The 19,399-nt window shown below is 40.4% G+C and overlaps 1 protein-coding gene and 1 long non-coding RNA gene across 2 annotated transcripts in view; one reads left to right on the top strand and one right to left on the bottom strand.

Annotated features, from left to right (window-relative positions):
• Positions 1-13,161, bottom strand: part of TMEM170B (transmembrane protein 170B) — a 40,635-nt gene extending 27,474 nt beyond the window's left edge. Inside the window, exon 1 of the mRNA XM_060023641.1 lies at positions 12,572-13,161. Coding sequence (XP_059879624.1) covers positions 12,572-12,887 — 316 coding nt within the window. The 5' untranslated portion in view covers positions 12,888-13,161. The remainder of the gene's footprint in view (positions 1-12,571) is intronic.
• A 440-nt stretch (positions 13,162-13,601) lies between these two features.
• LOC132432829 (uncharacterized) overlaps positions 13,602-19,399 on the top strand; it is a 101,498-nt gene continuing 95,700 nt past the window's right edge. The window contains exon 1 of the long non-coding RNA XR_009521001.1: positions 13,602-13,715. This is a non-coding gene — a long non-coding RNA (uncharacterized lncRNA). The remainder of the gene's footprint in view (positions 13,716-19,399) is intronic.

Raw genomic sequence — 19,399 nt, 5'->3', positions numbered from 1 at the left:
TATGCATTTAATAAAATACATTGTATGGCCACTTCAATTATAGTAAGTAAAATGCACGCAAAATGCTTTGTACAGTACCTGACATATAGTAGGTGTTCAATAAATATAGCCATTGTTAGAATTATTCATCTGATTCTAAGGTAAGTCCAATGCACTGAATTCTCTGGGCTCTCCTCTTACATCTGACCGTTCTTAATTCCAGTTTCCTTCCCTGGTTCCAATTCCTCCTCCCCATCTCTGCCTCATCCTTCCTCTTCTGTTTAGAATTCCTTTCTACAGGAAAAATATCCCTAGTTATTCTAACTTTTCCTCCTGAATTATCTTACTTTTCTGGTCCTTTATTCCAATCACTAAACAAAGCAAAGATAAATATATTTATATTCTGATAGTTAACCATTTAAGAATCAAAATCATAGCTTACACAGTCCTAAGACCTATCTGGAAATTGCTTTAGGTTTAAGAAACATCATCTGGACCTTGGACATGGTACCGCCAGAGGATACTGATATATGATTCAAAGATAAAGAGATGGGTATTAGGAATGTAAAAACCTGAAGATGGCAATTCTAATTTTTGAAAAATTACAGTGGCTTCATTCTCGATAACACAGGTAAGTCTTCCAAATGGCAAAATCCTATAAAGTACAAATCATATCAGTACTTATTAATTGGCTCAGTACCACAAAAGAGTAAGGGATTTTTCACATGTATTTCAGAAAAAGTAAATTTGGGGGTCTGGCACAAATATTGAAGAGTAGCACATTGTCTTTAGGGCTACATTTACAAAACATAAATTTCTATAATTGGACATCTGAAATAATTTTATCTGCATAAACTCACCTCCTATAATAGAGCATTTAGGAGGAGGAACTTAACCTAATGGGACACTAGAATACGTGCAGGGACTGAGAGAAGCATACCAGTTTGGGAGCACCACCAAACGAAGTTGCTGGCTCTACTAGTATGAGGTGTGAACAATTACAAGTACGTATACTAGGTACCCAAGTTTTCCCCCTTTCTCTCTTTTTTTTAATCTGATAATCACTATTAACACTAAAGTGGCTTAGCAACTATAAAATCTAAATGGGAAATATAACAGTGTGTATGTATATAGTAAAAATAAATAAGCACATATATATTTTGTAAACACACACACACACACACACACACACTTGACCTTCATTCCAGTTTGAATTCCCAGCTTCCCGATGTTTATACCAATAGAGAGGTGCATCTGCGCCCACATTTGCTGCTGACACAGAGAGGGGATGAGCCTGAAGCCAGACTTTGCCTTTTTTCCAAGGAACCAATTATTCCTTTCCCAACCCGAGCCCAGCTCTGTGTTTATCCGGGGGTTTAGGGATCCTGCCTCCTTCTAAGTAAAAAATTCTTCTCGAAACTCTTAGCAACCAAATTTGGGTGGGAACACAAAGTTGGGAGCCAAAATAGTTGAAGAAAATAAAAGTAAAGCAAAAGGAAACATTTCATTGTAGATCGTTATTTTGAAGTTAGGTTACCCATAAAACTGAAAGAGTATATACATTCTGACTCTAATTTTAGGTTGTGGTGGGCAAGAGGGATTTAGGACATATTCAGAGAAAGAAAAACTGTATGGGAAGGAAGGAAGCCACCTATCTCTCTACTTGAGTGAGCTGAATAAGCATATAACCTATACACAGTTAACAAACAATTTAGGAATCCTGAGAATCACACACTGTGGGAAGTGACATACAGAAGAGAACTCTGGCAATAGTTACCAAGTGACAAAGATGGGGTCTCCAGGTGTTAATCTCTATATGAAATCCCCATAGTACTACTGTCTTCCAGGAAGGAGAAAAAACAGATTGAACTTGGTAGGATTTCTAAAACTAGATATATAGTAAATATGGATCACTAACTTTTACATAGCCTATGGCAACTTAAAATTTTAGAAAGATTATTACTATTATCACTATTCAATAATATCTTACATTGTACAGTATCTTTTATTTCTGGACAAAAATTAGTTCCATTCATCCATTCTTGGGCTCATTTGGGGCAAATACTTACACAGCTATTCTTAAGTGCCTTAAGATTTATCATCTATCAGACCTGCCTGAGTTAAAATCAGATGTGGAATAAAAGCAAAAGGCACAGAACTGAGAGTCAGTGAACAACAGTTCTAGTCCTGGCTCTGTCATTAAATGACTGTTTGATCCCAGTCATGTATATCTCAATATTTCTAAAAGGAAGTAATCAAACTACATAACTTCTAGCTCTAAAATGTTGGCTAATTCTAATTTCTAGTTGTCGTCACTTTTAAAAAATATATTTCTATCAAAGTAATACATACACAAGACTACTTTCAAGAGATTGGCCTCTGAGATAAAAAGGTCAAAATTCTGCTTCACCTATGGGATAAGATACAGACAGAGGAATAAATCATACCTGTTAACTGAAAAAAAAGATGAGGGTACATTACCCTTTTATTTACTTTTTAATTAACCAGAATTCCTATTAACGAGATTTCTGCAAATCCTTCACAGTCATTTCTTAAATCTAAATCAGTCTGGTTACACTATGCTCCTTTCTATTACCTGTTTCATTTTCAAGTTTATGATGATGACAAAAATGCCTTCTGACTTAATATGTGTTATCATAATCTGAAAAAAGGTAATAATTTTTCACTTATTAGCTACCAGATCTAAGCAAGTTACTCTTTGCTTCAATGTCTGAACCTGTAAAATAAGGATAAACACTAATCTCTCTCAAGATGGTTGAAAAGATTAAATAAAATACATGAAAGAATGGTAACTAGCACAAAAAAAGCATTTTTGTGTTTTAAAAGTATGACAATTATCTATATAAATTGCTTAAACACTTTATGTCCTAGTTAAAAGCATATTCACTCTAGAGACTTTTTCTTCCCTCTTTGTTTCCTGGTGCGCGAGGAGAGGGGATTAAGAGCACTGCTTAAAAGAGCTCCAGAGACGGGCGCAAGTCGCGGCTAACAGCGCGGACCCCAGAGACGGGAATGAGGCGCTAAGGCTGCTGCTGCCGCCACCAAGAAGCCTGTGTGCGAACACAGGTCACTCTCCAAACCTCCCTTCCGGGGAGCCTGTGCAGCCCGCCACTGCCAGGGTCCCGGGATCCAGAGACAACTTCCCCGGGAGAAGGCACGGCGCGCCTCAGGCTGGTGCAACGTCACGCCGGCCTCTGCAACGTCATGCTGGCCTCTGCCGCCGCAGGCTCACCCTGCATCCGTACCCCTCCCTCCCCCCGGCCTGAGTGAGCCAGAGCCCCCCAGTCAGCGGCTCCTTTAACCCTGTCCCGTCTGAGCGAAGAACAGATGCCCTCCGGCGACCTACACGCAGAGGTGGGGCCAAATCCAAAGCTGAAACCCGGGAGCTGTGAGAACAAAGAAGAGAAAGGGAAATCTCTCCCAGCAGCCTCAGGAGCAGCGGATTAAAGCGCCACAATCAACTTGATGTACCTGCATCTGTGGAATACATGAATAGACAACGAATCATCCCAAATTGAGGTGGTGGACTTTGAGAGCAAGATTTATTATTTTTTACCCTTTTCCTCTTTTTGTGAGTGTGTATGTGTATGCTTCTGTGTGAGATTTTGTCTGTATAGCTTTGCTTTCACCATTTGTACTAGGGTTCTATCCGTCCGTTTTTTTTTCTTAAAAAATTTTTTTTCTTCTTAATTATTTTTTTATTTTAATAACTTTATTTTATTTTATCTTATTTTATCCTCTTTCCCCTTCCTTCCTTCCTTCCCTCTTCCTTTCTTTCTTTCTTTCTACTTTTTCTCCCTTTTATGCTGAGCCATGCGGATGAAAGGCTCTTGTTGCTGCAGCCAGGAGTCAGTGCTGTGCCTCTGAGGTGGGAGAGCCAACTTCAGGACACTGGTCCACAAGAGACCTCCTAGCTCCACGTAATATCAAACGGCGAAAATCTCCCAGAGACCTCCATGTCAACACCAGCCGCCAGCTTCACTCAACGACAAGCAAGCTACAGTGCTGGACACCCTATGCCAAACAACTAGCAAGACAGGAACACAACGCCACCCATTAGCAGAGAGGCTGCCTAAAGTCATAGTAAGTCCACAGACACCCCAATACACACCACCAGACGTGGACCTGCCCACCAGAAAGACAAGATCCAGCCTCATCCACCAGAACACAGGCACTAGTCCCCTCTACCAGGAAGCCTACACAACCCACTGAACCAACTTTAGCCACTGGGGACAGACACCAAAAACAACGGGAACTACAAACCTGCAGCCTGCAAAAAGGAGACCCCAAACACAGTAAGATAAGCAAAATGAGAAGACAGAAAAACACACAGCAGATGAAGGAGCAGGATAAAAATGCACCAGACCTAACAAATGAAGAGAAAATAGGCAGTCTACCTGAAAAAGAATTCAGAATAATGATAGTAAAGATGATCCAAAATCTTGGAAATAGAATAGACAAAATGCAAGAAACATTTAACAAGGACCTAGAAGAACTAAAGATGAAACAAGCAACAATGAACAACACAATAAATGAAATGAAAAATACTCTAGATGGGATCAATAGCAGAATAACTGAGGCAGAAGAACGGATAAGTGACCTGGAAGATAAAATAGTGGAAATAACTACTGCAGAGCAGAATAAAGAGAAAAGAATGAAAAGAACTGAGGACAGTCTCAGAGACCTCTGGGACAACATTAAGCGCACCAACATTCAAATTATAGGGGTTCCAGAAGAAGAAGAGAAAAAGAAAGGGACTGAGAAAATATTTGAACAGATTATAGTTGAAAACCTCCTTAATATGGGAAAGGAAATAGTTAATCAAGTCCAGGAAGCACAGAGAGTCCCATACAGGATAAATCCAAGGAGAAACACACCAAGACACATATTAATCAAACTGTCAAAAATTAAATACAAAGAAAACATATTAAAAGCAGCAAGGGAAAAACAACAAATAACACACAAGGGAATCCCCATAAGGTTAACAGCTGATCTTTCAGCAGAAACTCTGCAAGCCAGAAGGGACTGGCAGGACATATTTAAAGTGAGGAAGGAGAAAAACCTACAACCAAGATTACTCTACCCAGCAAGGATCTCATTCAGATTTGATGGAGAAATTAAAACCTTTACAGACAAGCAAAAGCTGAGAGAGTTCAGCACCACCAAACTAGCTTTACAACAAATGCTATAGGATCTTCTCTAGGCAAGAAACACAAAAGAAGGAAAAGACCTACAATAACAAACCCAAAACAATTAAGAAAAAGGGAATAGGAACATACATATTGATAATTACCTTAAATGTAAATGGATTAAATGCTCCCACCAAAAGACACAGACTGGCTGAATGGACACAAAAACAAGACCCATATATATGCTGTCTACAAGAGACCCACTTCAGACCTAGGGACACATACAGATTGAAAGTGAGGGGATGGAAAAAGATATTCCATGCAAATGGAAACCAAAAGAAAGCTGGAGTAGCAATTCTCATATCAGACAAAATAGACTTTAAAATAAAGACTATTAGAAGAGACAAAGAAGGACACTACATAATGATCAAGGGATCGATCCAAGAAAAAGATATAACAATTGTTAAGTATTTATGCACCGAAGATAGGAGCATCTCAATACATAAGGCAAATACTAACAGCCATAAAAGGGGAAATCGACAGTAACACATTCATAGTAGGGGACTTGAACACCCCACTTTCACCAATGGACAGATCATCCAAAATGAAAATTAAAAAGGAAACACAAGCTTTAAATGATGCATTAAACAAGATGGACTTCATTGATTTTTATAGGACATTCCATCCAAAAACAACAGAATACACATTTTTCTCAAGTGCTCAGCGAACATTCTCCAGGATAGATCATATCTTGGGTCACAAATCAAGCCTTGGTAAATTTAAGAAAATTGAAATTGTATCAAGTATCTTTTCTGACCACAACGCTATGAGACTAGATATCAATTACAGGAAAAGATCTGTAAAAACTACAAACACATGGAGGCTAAACAATACACTACTTAATAACGAAGTGATCACTGAAGAAATGAAAGAGGAATTCAAAAAATACCTAGAAACAAATGACAATGGAGACACGACAACCCAAAACCTATGGGATGCAGCAAAAGCAGTTCTAAGAGGGAAGTTGATACCAATACAATCCTACCTTAAGAAACAGGAAACATCTCGAATAAACAACCTAACCTTGCACCTAAAGCAATTAGAGAAAGAAGAACAAAAAAACCCCAAAGTTAGCAGAAGGAAAGAAATCATAAAGATCAGATCAGAAATAAATGAAAAAGAAATGAAAGAAACGATAGCAAAGATCAATAAAACTAAAATCTGGTTCTTTGAGAAGATAAACAAAATTGATAAACCATTAGCCAGACTCATCAAGAAAAAAAGGGAGAAGACTCAAATCAATAGAATTAGAAATGAAAAAGGAGAAGTAACAACTGACACTGCAGAAATACAAAAGATCATGAGAGATTACTACAAGCAACTCTATGCCAATAAAATGGACAACCTGGAAGAAATGGACAAATTCTGAGAAATGCACAACCTGCCAAGACTGAATCAGGAAGAAATAGAAAATATGAACAGACCAATCACAAGCACTGAAATTGAAACTGTGATTAAAAATCTGCCAACAAACAAAAGCCCAGGACCAGATGGCTTCACAGGCGAATTCTATCAAACATTTAGGGAAGAGCTAACACCTATCCTTCTCAAACTCTTCCAAAATATAGCAGAGGGAGGAACACTCCCAAACTCATTCTACGAGGCCACCATCACCCTGACTCCAAAACCAGACAAGGATGTCACAAAGAAAGAAAACTACAGGCCAATATCACTGATGAACATAGATGCAAACATCCTCAACAAAATACTAGCAAACAGAATCCAACAGCACATTAAAAGGATCATACACCATGATCAAGTGGGGTTTATTCCAGGAATGCAAGGATTCTTCAATATACGCAAATCAATCAACATGATACACCATATTAACAAACTGAAGGAAAAAAACCATATGATCATCTCAATAGATGCAGAGAAAGCTTTTGACAAAATTCAACACCCATTTATGATAAAAACCCTGCAGATAGTAGGCATAGAGGGAACTTTCCTCAACATAATAAAGGCCATATATGACAAACCCACAGCTAACATCATCCCCAATGGTGAAAAACTGAAAGCATTTCCACTAAGATCAGGAACAAGACAAGGTTGCCCACTCTCACCACTCTAATTCAACATAGTTTTGGAAGTTTTAGCCACAGCAATCAGAGAAGAAAAGGAAATAAAAGGAATCCAAATTGGAAAAGAAGTAAAGCTGTCACTGTTTGCAGATGACATGATACTATACGTAGAGAATCCTAAAGATGCTACCAGAAAACTACTAGAGCTAATCAATGAATTTGGTAAAGTAGCAGGATACAAAATTAATGCACAGAAATCTCTGGCATTCCTATACACTAATGATGAAAAATCTGAAAGTGAAATCAAGAAAACACTCCCATTTACCATTGCAACAAAAAGAATAAACTATCTAGGAATAAACCTACCTAAGGAGACAAAAGACCTGTATGCAAAAATTATAAGACAGTGATGAAAGAAATTAAAGATGATACAAATAAATGGAGAGATATACCATGTTCTTGGATTGGAAGAATCAACATTGTGAAAATGACTCTACTACCCAAAGCAATCTATAGATTCAATGCAATCCCTATCAAACTACCATTGGCATTTTTCACAGAACTAGAACAAAAATTTTCACAATTTGTATGGAAACACAAAAGACCCCGAATAGCCAAAGCAATCTTGAGAACGAAAAACGGAGCGGGAAGAATCAGGCTCCCTGACTTCAGACTATACTACAAAGCTACAGTAATCAAGACAGTATGGTACTGGCACAAAAACAGAAATATAAATCAATGGAAGAGGATAGAAAGCCCAGAGATAAACCCACGCACATATGGTCACCTTATCTTTGATAAAGGAGGCAGAAATGTACTGTGGAGAAAGGACAGCCTCTTCAGTAAGTGGTGCTGGGAAAACTGGACAGGTATATGTAAAAGTATGAGATTAGATCACTCCCTAACACCATACACAAAAATAAGCTCAAAATGGATTAAAGACCTAAATGTAGGGCCAGAAACTATCAAACTCTTAGAGGAAAACATAGGCAGAACACTCTATGACATAAATCACAGCAAGATCCTTTTTGACCCACCTCCTAGAGAAATGGAAATAAAAACAAAAATAAACAAATGGGACCTAATGAAACTTCAAAGCTTTTGCACAGCGAAGGAAACCATAAACAAGACCAAAAGACAACCCTCAGAATGGGAGAAAATATTTGCAAATGAAGCAACTGACAAAGGATTAATCTCCAAAATTTACAAGTAGCTCATGCAGCTCAATAACAAAACAACAAACAACCCAATCCACAAATGGGCAGAAGATCTAAATAGACATTTCTCCAAAGAAGATATACAGACTGCCAACAAACACATGAAAGAATGCTCAACATCATTAATCATTACAGAAATGCAAATCAAAACTACAATGAGATATCACCTCACACCAGTCAGAATGGCCATCACCAAAAAATCTAGAAACAATCAATGCTGGAGAGGGTGTGGAGAAAAGGGAACACTCTTGCACTGCTGCTGGGAATGTGAATTGGTACAGCCACTATGGAGAACAGTATGGAGGTTCCTTAAAAAACTACAAATAGAACTACCATATGACCCAGCAATCCCACTACTGGGCCTATACCCTGAGAAAACCATAATTCAAAAAGAGTCATGTACCAAAATGTTTATTGCAGCTCTATTTACAATAGCCAGGAGATGGAAACAACCTAAGTGTCCATCATCGGATGAATGGATAAAGAAGATGTGGCACATATATACAATGGAATATTCCTCAGCCATAAAAAGAAATGAAATTGAGCTATCTGTAATGAGGTGGATGGACCTAGAGTCTGTCATACAGAGTGAAGCAAGTCAGAAAGAGAATGACAATTACCGTATGCTAACACATATATATGGAATTTAAGGGAAAAAATGTCATGAAGAACCTAGGGGTAAGACAGGAATAAAGACACAGACCTACTAGAGAATGGACTTGAGGATATGGGGAGGGGGAAGGGTAAGCTGTGACAAAGTGAGAGAGTGGCATGGACACATATACACTACCAAACGTAAAATAGATAGCTAGTGGGAAGCAGCCACATAGCACAGGGAGATCAGCTCGGTGCTTTGTGACCACCTAGAGGGGTGGGATAGGGAGGGTGGGAGGGAGGGAGATGCAAGAGGGAAGATATATGGGAACATATGTATATGTATAACTGATTCTTTGTTATAAAGCAGAAACTAACACACCATTGTAAAGCAATTATACTCCAATAAAGATGTAAAAAAAAAAAAAAAAAAGCATATTCACTCAAACAGATGTAGCTGAAAATAAGGCGACTAGAATGTTTTAATCATGCGACTGTTAAGTATTGTTTTAAAAGCTCAATTCAATAAACATGCATTGAGCATATACTACGTGCCAGATACAATACGCTAGGATTCTAGAATTCCATGATTACAACAATGACCCCACCCTCAAAAAGCTCACAGTCTAGAAGAGACAAATAAAAATTATAATGTAATTGAAAAATATAACAACAAAAGCATGTATAAGGAGCAGAAGGAACAAGATGAAGCACTTAATTCATTCTGTTTATAGAGAACAGAGAAGAAGTAGCTAAAGCAGCTTGGAAAGGGGGAAAGAGTAATTCTGTAGGCAGAGACGGGTTTCAAGCCTAGCTCAGCCATTTCAAGCTATTTGATGTGGGCCAACTTTACCTCTCTGAGCTTGTTTGTAAATCTGCTTTGGAGAGTTACTCTGAAGATTAGAAATAATATATGTAAATTTCCTGATACATAGCAGGCACTTAATAAATAGGAGTTATCTTGTTTTAGAAGTTGTGTGTTTGTTTTTAATAGACTAAGTTCTAAATGGCACTGTAGATGCAAGAGGGAGGGGATATGAGGATATATGTATACATACAGCTGATCCACTGTGTTATACAGCAGAAACTAACACAACATTGTAAAGCAATTATACTCCAATACAGATGTTAAAAAACTAAACAATTTTAACTTACATCTTAATTATGAAGCCAAAAACAAATAAATGGCACTGTAGGAGGCATCACTTAACTAATGACCAAGCTGCATCTGGGATCGCAAAGGTCACCAGCATGGAGAAGGTCATGATGAACCACATCAGAATGTTACCACTTACGGAGTCTACTTTTTAGCAGTGATGGGGTTCCTAACGTGGTACATTCACCTGCTGGTGAAGCCTATTTCTAATCTATTTTCTCCATTTTTACAGAATTTTGCGTACTCAGACTCTATTTAAATTTCCTAGAAGAGGTTCCCATGCTCCTCAGTCCCCACTCAGTCCTGGTTTTGGATGGTCAGCATATCCCATATCCTTTATAAAATGGCAAGTCCAATGAGCAACAGCTGATTATTAGGACTATGTTAGGAGATAATTAGAACTAACCCTGGGTTGAAACTACTATTGTTAGCCTAACGGTTGACCTATGGGAACAGGAAGCCACTGTAATGATTCAGAATGTTAAAGTAAACATTTTAAAATATTGTTAAATCTGTCCGAGAGGTAAGTTACATTTACATTTACTCTATGGTTCCCAAAGCTAATTTTCTCTAAATACCCACCGATGAGCTAAGCCAGTCATTAACATATACAAATACATATTCTTAAATCCTTATTTTTCATTTTACTCCAATAAACATAATTCATACAACATTTGAAACAGTAACAGTGGATAAACACAAGGAACGCCATAAGTAAAATAAAGCGGTCTATCTCAAAATTCAATTGAATTATGAAATGGTTCTTATGTCAGTGTAGGTTTTCAGAACTAAAAACATGTTCCTGACCTGCAACCAGCATGTAAGGTCAGTGTGCTCCAAGTTAAATAACCACAGATTAAAAGTGAGGGCACTATAATCCAATCCAGAATCCACATTAATTTTATTTATTTATTATTTATTTACTTTGCGGTACGTGGGCCTCTCACTGTTGTAGCCTCTCCCGTTGTGGAGCACAGGCTCCGGACGTGCAGGCTCAGTGGCCATGGCCCACGGGCCCAGCCGCTCCACGGCATGTGGGATCTTCCCGGACCGGGGCATGAACCTGTGTCCCCTGCATCAGCAGGCGGACTCTCAACCACTGTGCCACAGGGAAGCCCCCCGCCCCATGTTAATTTTATATAGCAGTTTCCACATTCAAGGCACACAGCGTCTTTAAACTCAACCTTGTGGTAAATAATCCCAATTTTTCTCTATGAATATCTGAATTCCATGTAATGCTAGATTTTATAATATCTTGTATCCTATCAAGACAGGTTATATTTGTAAAATATTCTCCATAGTCTTAACCAGTTTAACATAATGCATTCTGAAATACTAATGCTCTATCAAAATTAGCTGTCTTACACATTTCCAAAAATTAAATCCTGAGTATGTTTTTAAGATTTTTCCGTGAGAAGCACGCACTGAGGAGTCATCAAACTGCAACTGAAATTACTTTCTTGTAAACACTAATCTTTAGCGAGTATTTTTTAAAGTCAGGGTATAATACAAGCATTTCTGCATTAACCAAGCCAGAAGTTTCTCCACAAACCAGACCTACAAATTTGATTTTTAAAGTTTATGAGTATTATTGCTCACTTTTACAACTAGAAATTGATGTTAATTACTATAATATATTAAGTCCAATTCCCTCCTGATAGCCTTGACGTATGAAGGGAAATACACAAAATTATCAAATGTCACAGAAGCAGCAGCTTGAGGCCAGAGGGAGTCAGACAGACAAAAGGAAATAGGAGAGGGAGGAGATATACGGTTAAAGCAAAAAGTGCTTAGAATTCACCAGACCTTGACCCAGCCCGTGACCTAATATAATCTACTTAATGAGTCATTTATATCGCAAAAAAACAAAAATTAACAGTTGAAGCAAACTGATCATTGTGAGCAGGGAATTTAAGTCCTGCATTCGATTTGAGATTTGCAAGAAAGAAAAAGAGCTAAACTAGAAAAAGACCTAAAGAGCAAGAAACGCGCGCGCGCGTGTGCGTGTGCGTGTGCGTGTGTGTGTGTATGGAGGTGGGGAGATAAATAAAGGCTAACTGTACTCAAGTCTCAGCGCTAAAGCTATTCCACGCGTACTACAGAAGCAGGGCGGTCGCCGGCCCTCCCCATGCAGGAAGGGAGGGGAGGCGGGGGTCGTGGATTCTCCCCCAGCGCTTCTGGAGCCGGGGTCTCGGGGGACTGGCGTCGGCGCCCCCAGAACAGGAGCGGAGCGGATCCAATTAACACCTTCCTCGCCAGGACTTGGGACCGCGAGCTCCCGAGCGGGGCGCGCTCGGGGGTGGGGCGGCGAGGAGCGCTTCCCCTCCGAGGGAGGGAGAAGGGAGGCAAGGGGCGGCACCGCATCCCGGTCCCCACCCCGGGCGCATCAATTACCCGTAAGGTTCCTCAGCACCGTCCCGTGGGCCCAGAGGCTCAGGACCTGCTGCACCGACAGGTTGATCATGGAGTGGTCGCCCCCCTCCGCCTTCATCTTCCCTGGGGGGCGCCCGCCGCCCTCTCCTCCGGCGCCGGGCGGCGGCGGCGGCTGCGAGGCTCCGGGGGCGGCGGCGGGTGCGCGGCTCCTCCAGGCCGCCGCCGCCGGGGGAGGCTTCGGGTCGCCGGGCTGGTCGCTGTTGCTGCCGCCGACGGGCCTCCGGGGGGGGCCGCTCAGCGCGTCTCCCAGGCAGCCCCCTCCCCGCCGGGGAGACATCGAGGACGGCGGACTGGGGAGGGGAGGGGGCCGGGCGCTCTCCCTGCTCGGCCCCCGAGCGATAACTCGGGTCGGAGGAGGCCGCTGCCGCTCCCTCTCAGGGGCAGCTCGGAGCCGCGGGGGCCGGGCACGCGAGGAGGCCGAGGTCACGCCGGGAGGTCCGGGGTGATGGGCAGCCGGCAGGTGCAGCCCCCGACGGGGCTCAGCTCATCACCGCGAGAGGACGAGCAGACCCGGGACTCGGAGGAGGCAGAGGCGGCGGCGGCGGCGGCGGCGGCGGCAGTGGCCGCGGCAGCACCTGCCGCCAGCCTGCCAACCCTCCTGCCGCCGACACTCGAGGAACCGCCCCCTCCACCCGCGGCCGCCCCGGGCCGATCGTGCGCGCGCGCACGGGTCCCCACCTCCCCCGCCCTCCCCGGAGCTGCTGCGCATGCTCATTCTCCCTCTTCCCGCGACCCGTCGCCCTTCGACAGCCGGCCGGCCCCAAAGCCCTCCTCCTCCTGCTTTGCGCGCGCGCGAGCTCGCGAGGCTGACGGGGCTGAGCCTCGGCCCGCAGTGGGGCGGAGGGAAGCGCGGCCTACGTCACTAGCGCCACCGCCGGGCCTCGCTGCTGACTGGGCGCTCCAGGGGAACCAGCTCCACGCCCTCCCTGCCCCCCGGCCCCCCGGCCCCGGGCGCGCGCCCTGGGAGAATCCGGGCGGTGCTGGAGCTCCAGGCTGAGCTGCAGCCCCGACCCTACGTGACGGGGAGCGAGGTGTCAAACTCCGTCAGGTGGATGCTGTGACAGTTCACATCTTTGGCTTCGAATGAAATACATTGGATAAAAAGGTTTGAGTACAACTTTTTCTAACAAGTGTAAATATCTCAACATTGTAGATTTGTCAATTTGTGGGTTTGGGGTTTGGGGTTTTTTTTGGGGGGGTGAGTCACATGACCTGGGTAGGTTACTACTTGCAGAATATGTCCGAAAGCCATTAAAACAGAAACAGACCCACTTTACGATTCATCCAGTCCTACCCACAGCCAGAACCTGGGCCTCCCGTGGTTCCGGCATCTGAAATCACCTGGAGTCCCGGGGCTAGGCAGGTGGCCTACACCTCAAGGCCACCCTCGGGGCTAGCTCATTTTTCGTTGCAGTACTCTCTTTACCTAAATTGTAAAAGTCTCCGTTATCTCCCCCCAGCCCCGCCCAGCTCAGGACTTAAACTAGTCCTCTCTTCCCGTGGTTTGCTGCCTTTCTCCATATCCACCGTTAGCCCGAGGAACTGTCTAAAATTCAGCCACAACAAAGTGAACTCCTCCTTGAAGTCTGAAACCTTTTATCTTGAAAAATAAGAATTAAATTTTGGCAGTGATCACATATGCACCAGTCAGCCGCCTCTCCCCATCCTTTTTCAATCTCTTTACTGTCTGAAAAGAAAATCTGCAAAGGACGCCGAAGTTCATGCTGGAGCTAAATCATCAAGTACTTTGGGCAAAACGCAGGAGGGTTGGCTCACCTGTAAAGGGTGTTCTTGGGGACCACCTTAAAATATACATATGCATATTTATATACGTATGTACGTGTCAACGGAAATAATGTACAGCGAGAGAGGTGTGAGTTAAGTTTTATTTGGGGCAGAACGAGGACTGTAGCCGGGGATACAGGCTTTCAGGCAGCTCTGAGCAGCTGCTCTGAGGAGGTGCGGAGGTCAGTATATATGTGACTTTGGTGAAGGGGACGTATGTGCCCTTAAGCACACATTTTGGCAGAAAGTTGCTGCTGGTCACAAGAAGGTTGGTGCTGGTCACGAGGAGCAGGTGTCTCTGTTAATGATTTTAGTGCTTTTGTAGATGTGAGAAGAGGCAAGAAATTGGGCTCATAAATTCTCCTGAAAATACCTAACTGAAGACCTGTTGTGCCAGTTTTTCCTGGAGCACGGAGGGCCTCATTCCTGATCTCCACCCTGAACTCCTTTCAGGGTGTGGGGAAGTTTAGCGGCTGCAGTGGCTACTGACTTCATTCTTATAGAACCAGAAGGCAAAAAACAATTTTTAGTTGGCATATGTATTGTCTGTTTGATGTCGCAACACAGGAGGAAAGGGAAGAGTCTGCATCACTAATAAGAACTGAGCCAAAACTCATAATGTGGAGTTATCGTCTTCTGAGGATATAGAATTCATGAGATCTTAATTTAAGATTATAAAATAATCAAACTTAAAAGAGGCTTTACCACTTTGCTAATTCACTTTATTCTACAGATAGGGGAAACTGATTCTGCAGAATTAAGTGCCTTAGAGAGGTGACACCACTTCACAGCCTAGTTTCTGAATTCCTAGTCTGTTCATTCTTTCCAGTAGCCACATCTTCCTTACCTAACTATCAACTCCATACCTTTAAGGTTCTGGATGGGGAGATGCAGGTTACCTAATGATTACCAATAAGAGATTTGACATGATATGATTAGCGGTATTAGAGAATATGACTACATTCAATGAAGGGTTCATATCAAACTCTCTAAGCAGCAGCTCATTAAACTCTCACATCAGGAACTTTTAGTTAGTTTACACGGAATCAGTGGGGTTCTTATTATTACACACTACTGTTTACAACATGGTAGCATGCATTTAAAATATTCAGAACCTGGGACAGTGCCTAGCACATGGTGTTCATCAAATATTTGTTGAATGAATAAATGAATAAACTTAGAAAAGTCAGCATTTTTCTTGTTTCACATAATTTTTTTAATGGAACCTAAGTGTTGATTTCTGGAAATGAGAAAGTAAGACACAACAAGGAAGACCCAAATCGATAATGCACTTTGATAACCAGACAACGTTTCCCTTGCTATTCAGCTCAATTCAGTAAGCATTTATTTGGCATCTGTTATCTGTAATAATGTTCTGTGCTAGGCATTACCTACAGGATTTGAAGATTCATAAGGTCTCAGCTCTCTAGGCTAATACCTTGCATTCAACTTGTGTTTGCCTTGATAAAGCTAATGATAAACATAATGATATGTTGGAAGCGTATATTCTTAAGTGAATTGAACATTTCCCAATGACCAAGGTTATGAAACCCAAAACTGAATTAATGCAGGTGGAAGTTGTGTAATTTCTTTCAGTATTGAGTTAATACACCGGTCAAGGAATGGTTTAGTCACATTCCTGCCAGAAATCAGGGAACACCCCAAATAAATTCTAGAGGTCTCTTTTAGCCCCGTGCCCTTGCATGTGAAATAAATAACAATTCACAAAGAGGTCCTAGTTTATTTCTTACACACAAGTAAGGGAACACCCATAAGTCTTAGGAATCCTATTAATTGTCCAGAGAGGGCCCAGAAGAAAGCTTTTAAAGTCAATTAGAATATAAAATGATATTGATCCTTTGAGAAAAACATTAACTATGAGGACATCTTTCTCCTTTATTATCTTCCTTTCTCGCTGTACAGTACTATATCACAGAATCACATTACATAGGCAACCTAATTTCATCTCACGACACATTTCAGCAGCTCCAAACTCTGAGTGATGGGGCAGGTTTAAAAGATTCATTATCTGGAAAATATGGTTTGAACACTGGCTGCATCACTTACTAGCTTTAAAATGGGAATACTAATGGTACCTCTTCAGATTTTTGGCATCATTTAACTAGTAGTAATAATCAACACAGCTCCTTCCTCCTGCCAGACCTTGTGCCAAGTACAACATATTAGCTTATTTAATTTTCACAAGGATGGGTTGAAATTTCATAACACTAATTTAATAGTGTTAAATTTTATAACACTATTAGACAATTTTTTTTTCAAAATCTATACACAAAACCTCACTTCTGCCCAAATCTTGTTTCTTGTTCTTATACGCACACGCACACACACACACACACACACACACACACACACAGCGAAAGCACTGTTGGTTTTTTTGAAGAAGAATATAAAATTCTGTTGGAAGAAATGACAGAAATAAGAGGAAGAAATGGTCGTGCATATTATTTTAAAATAGGTACTGCACTGAAATTTACTTGTTGAAATATTTCTCAGAACCCCTGTTAAGAGTCAAGAGACATTTCCATCACAGTAAAGCAGAAAAACAAGGTATGTCCTATTTTGTCTCCGCAGTAAGATATGGCATACCTAGGGTGCCAGGTCACCATTATGGGGCTACTGAGGGGTCCAGCCCTGTCCAGAAAAGAGCAGAGAGATGCTCCATATTGGCAGTGGGAAATGACATCCACCCACAGTCCTGGAGGGTTAGGAGCATGTTTGAGATGGAAGGACAGGCAGGTAACTGCCCGTGCCTCTAGCTCCATTTTCCACCTCATCCTTGTTGTCTTCCCTCCACCTGTGCATACAAACCACCTACCTTCCAATTTCTGCCAGATGCTGCCCAGCCCACTCCCCACTGCCGTGTAGCTCCTTGTTTATTATCCTAAGTCTTTAAAAAAGGTAATATACGACATTTGAACTCTAAGAATTCATTCTCTGAGGCCTGAATATGAGTGTAAAGAAAGACTCTGCTAAAATCACACGCATACAAAATCCTGCATTTGGCAACACAGGAGACTCAGTTTCCCCCCTAAAAACCAGTATCTGAAATTACCCTGCATCCAGTCTGGTCATATTATGGATGGAAGGCCAAACATAAAACACATAAAATAGTGTGTTGATTAAATGCCACTTGTAGATTCATGATGCATAATCCACACTAAACTCACTTCTTAAAGTACTTAATTGTTGAGCTAAACATCATAACACATTGTATGCCAAGAACAAAATGGTGAAAATGGTATTTCACTGTATTTTATTGGCGATTTTCTGATTTTAAGTGAGGTGACACATTTTATGTGTGTGTGAAGGAACATATTGATTGCCTTTTCTAGGCACTTCTGCCCATTTTTCTTTGGGGTAATTTATCTTTTAAAACCTTACATGTAGGAGCTTTTAAATATTTAACAAATTAACCATTTGTGCTATGTACTGTATACATCTTTTTCAGTTTGTCCGTAGCCTTTTAGCTTTAACAAAACTCTTTGGTCATGTAGAAATTTCTGATACTTATGTCGTCAGCCTTTTCTTTTATGGTATCTAAGTCTTCCGCCATGCTTCCCTTCTCAGATTTGATTTTTTTAAGTCTCATATCTTTTCTAAAAATTTTATGGGTGTCTTTGTTTACACCTTTGGTCCACTTGGAATTTTTTTAATGTAAAACGTTTAGTAGAGATCTAATTTTGTTTTTCCAGATGGCAACTGAATTGTCCCAAAACATTTATTGAAAAATCCATCATTTTCCCACTGACCTAAAACACCAGCTATATCATGTTCAAAATTTCTGTGTATACTTGGATTTATTTCTGGACTTTCATTTTTGTCCTATCTATCTATTCATGTGTCAGCACCATACTATTTTTATTTTCTTTAACTGTACAATATGCTTCAGATTCTTCTAAGATAGGTCTTCCTTTTCTATTCATCTTTCGATTTGTTTCCTGATTAATCTTGAATGTGTATTATTCTGGAAGAACTTTAAAATCAGCTTCCTAATTCTAAAAATATTACTGGTTATATTTTCACTGAAGTCGTGTTACATTTATAAATAAATTTAAGGGATGTTGAGATACTTTAATGTTTTATTTTATTAAGAAATTTGATTTTGAAAAGTTGTTGAATATGTCTCTTTTTAGCATCTATGGATATGACAATGTGATTCTTCCTTTGGTCCTAAATATATGAGGATTATATTAAAATTTTCCTAATACATTTTCTTTGAGTTTCTAGAGTTAATGCCACTTAGTCATGATCTCTCATTCTTTTAATATGCTACTTAATTCCATGTCTTAATCTTTTATTAGAATTATGTCATCAGTATTGTGAGTGAGATTGATCTGTACGTTTCTCTTTAGAATTGTGTTTAATTTAGTTTGTGGTTTTTATTTTTATTTTTTATTTTTGCTAATTAATGTTGTGTTGGCTTTATACAAAATATTTAGAAGCTGTCCTTATTTAGATTTTTCTTTTCCTTTGGTGTTTGGTGAAATTCAACTGTAAAACTGCTGTCGATGCTTTAGGGAAGCAGCTCTTTGTCAGTTTTTTTCTAGGTAGTGTTTTTTCCTATGGCAGTTTATCCATTTCGATATTTTTTCTCTTCCTGATTTCTTTCTGTAATTTTTTCATTTGAACCATTTTTATCTATCTGATACAATTTTTAAAAGTAATTTGCAGTTTTAATCAATACCTCTTGCAAATCTTTTAACTTCTCCAACAAGTTGCTTATTTTGCGAACGTACACATTCTCTAATTTTATCTTAATTATATTTGCTAATCATTTTATATTTTTTCCAATTAATCAGCTCTAAGATGTATTTATCAGTTCTCTGTGTTTCTGTATATTCACTTTTTTTCTTTTATCATTATCAGTTAGTTTCTTCTGCTATTCTTTGGATAGTTTTGTTATTTTTATAAATATTTAACTTTGAATTTGCCCTGAGCACTCCTTAGGTTGTATCGTGTAGCTTTTTTTTTTTTTTTTTTTTT

This window comes from Delphinus delphis, chromosome 10, assembly GCF_949987515.2.
Source record: "Delphinus delphis chromosome 10, mDelDel1.2, whole genome shotgun sequence".
Classification (NCBI taxonomy): domain Eukaryota; kingdom Metazoa; phylum Chordata; class Mammalia; order Artiodactyla; family Delphinidae; genus Delphinus; species Delphinus delphis.
The sequence above is the reverse complement of the archived record's forward strand: the minus strand, read 5'-3'. Positions and strand labels throughout refer to the sequence as shown.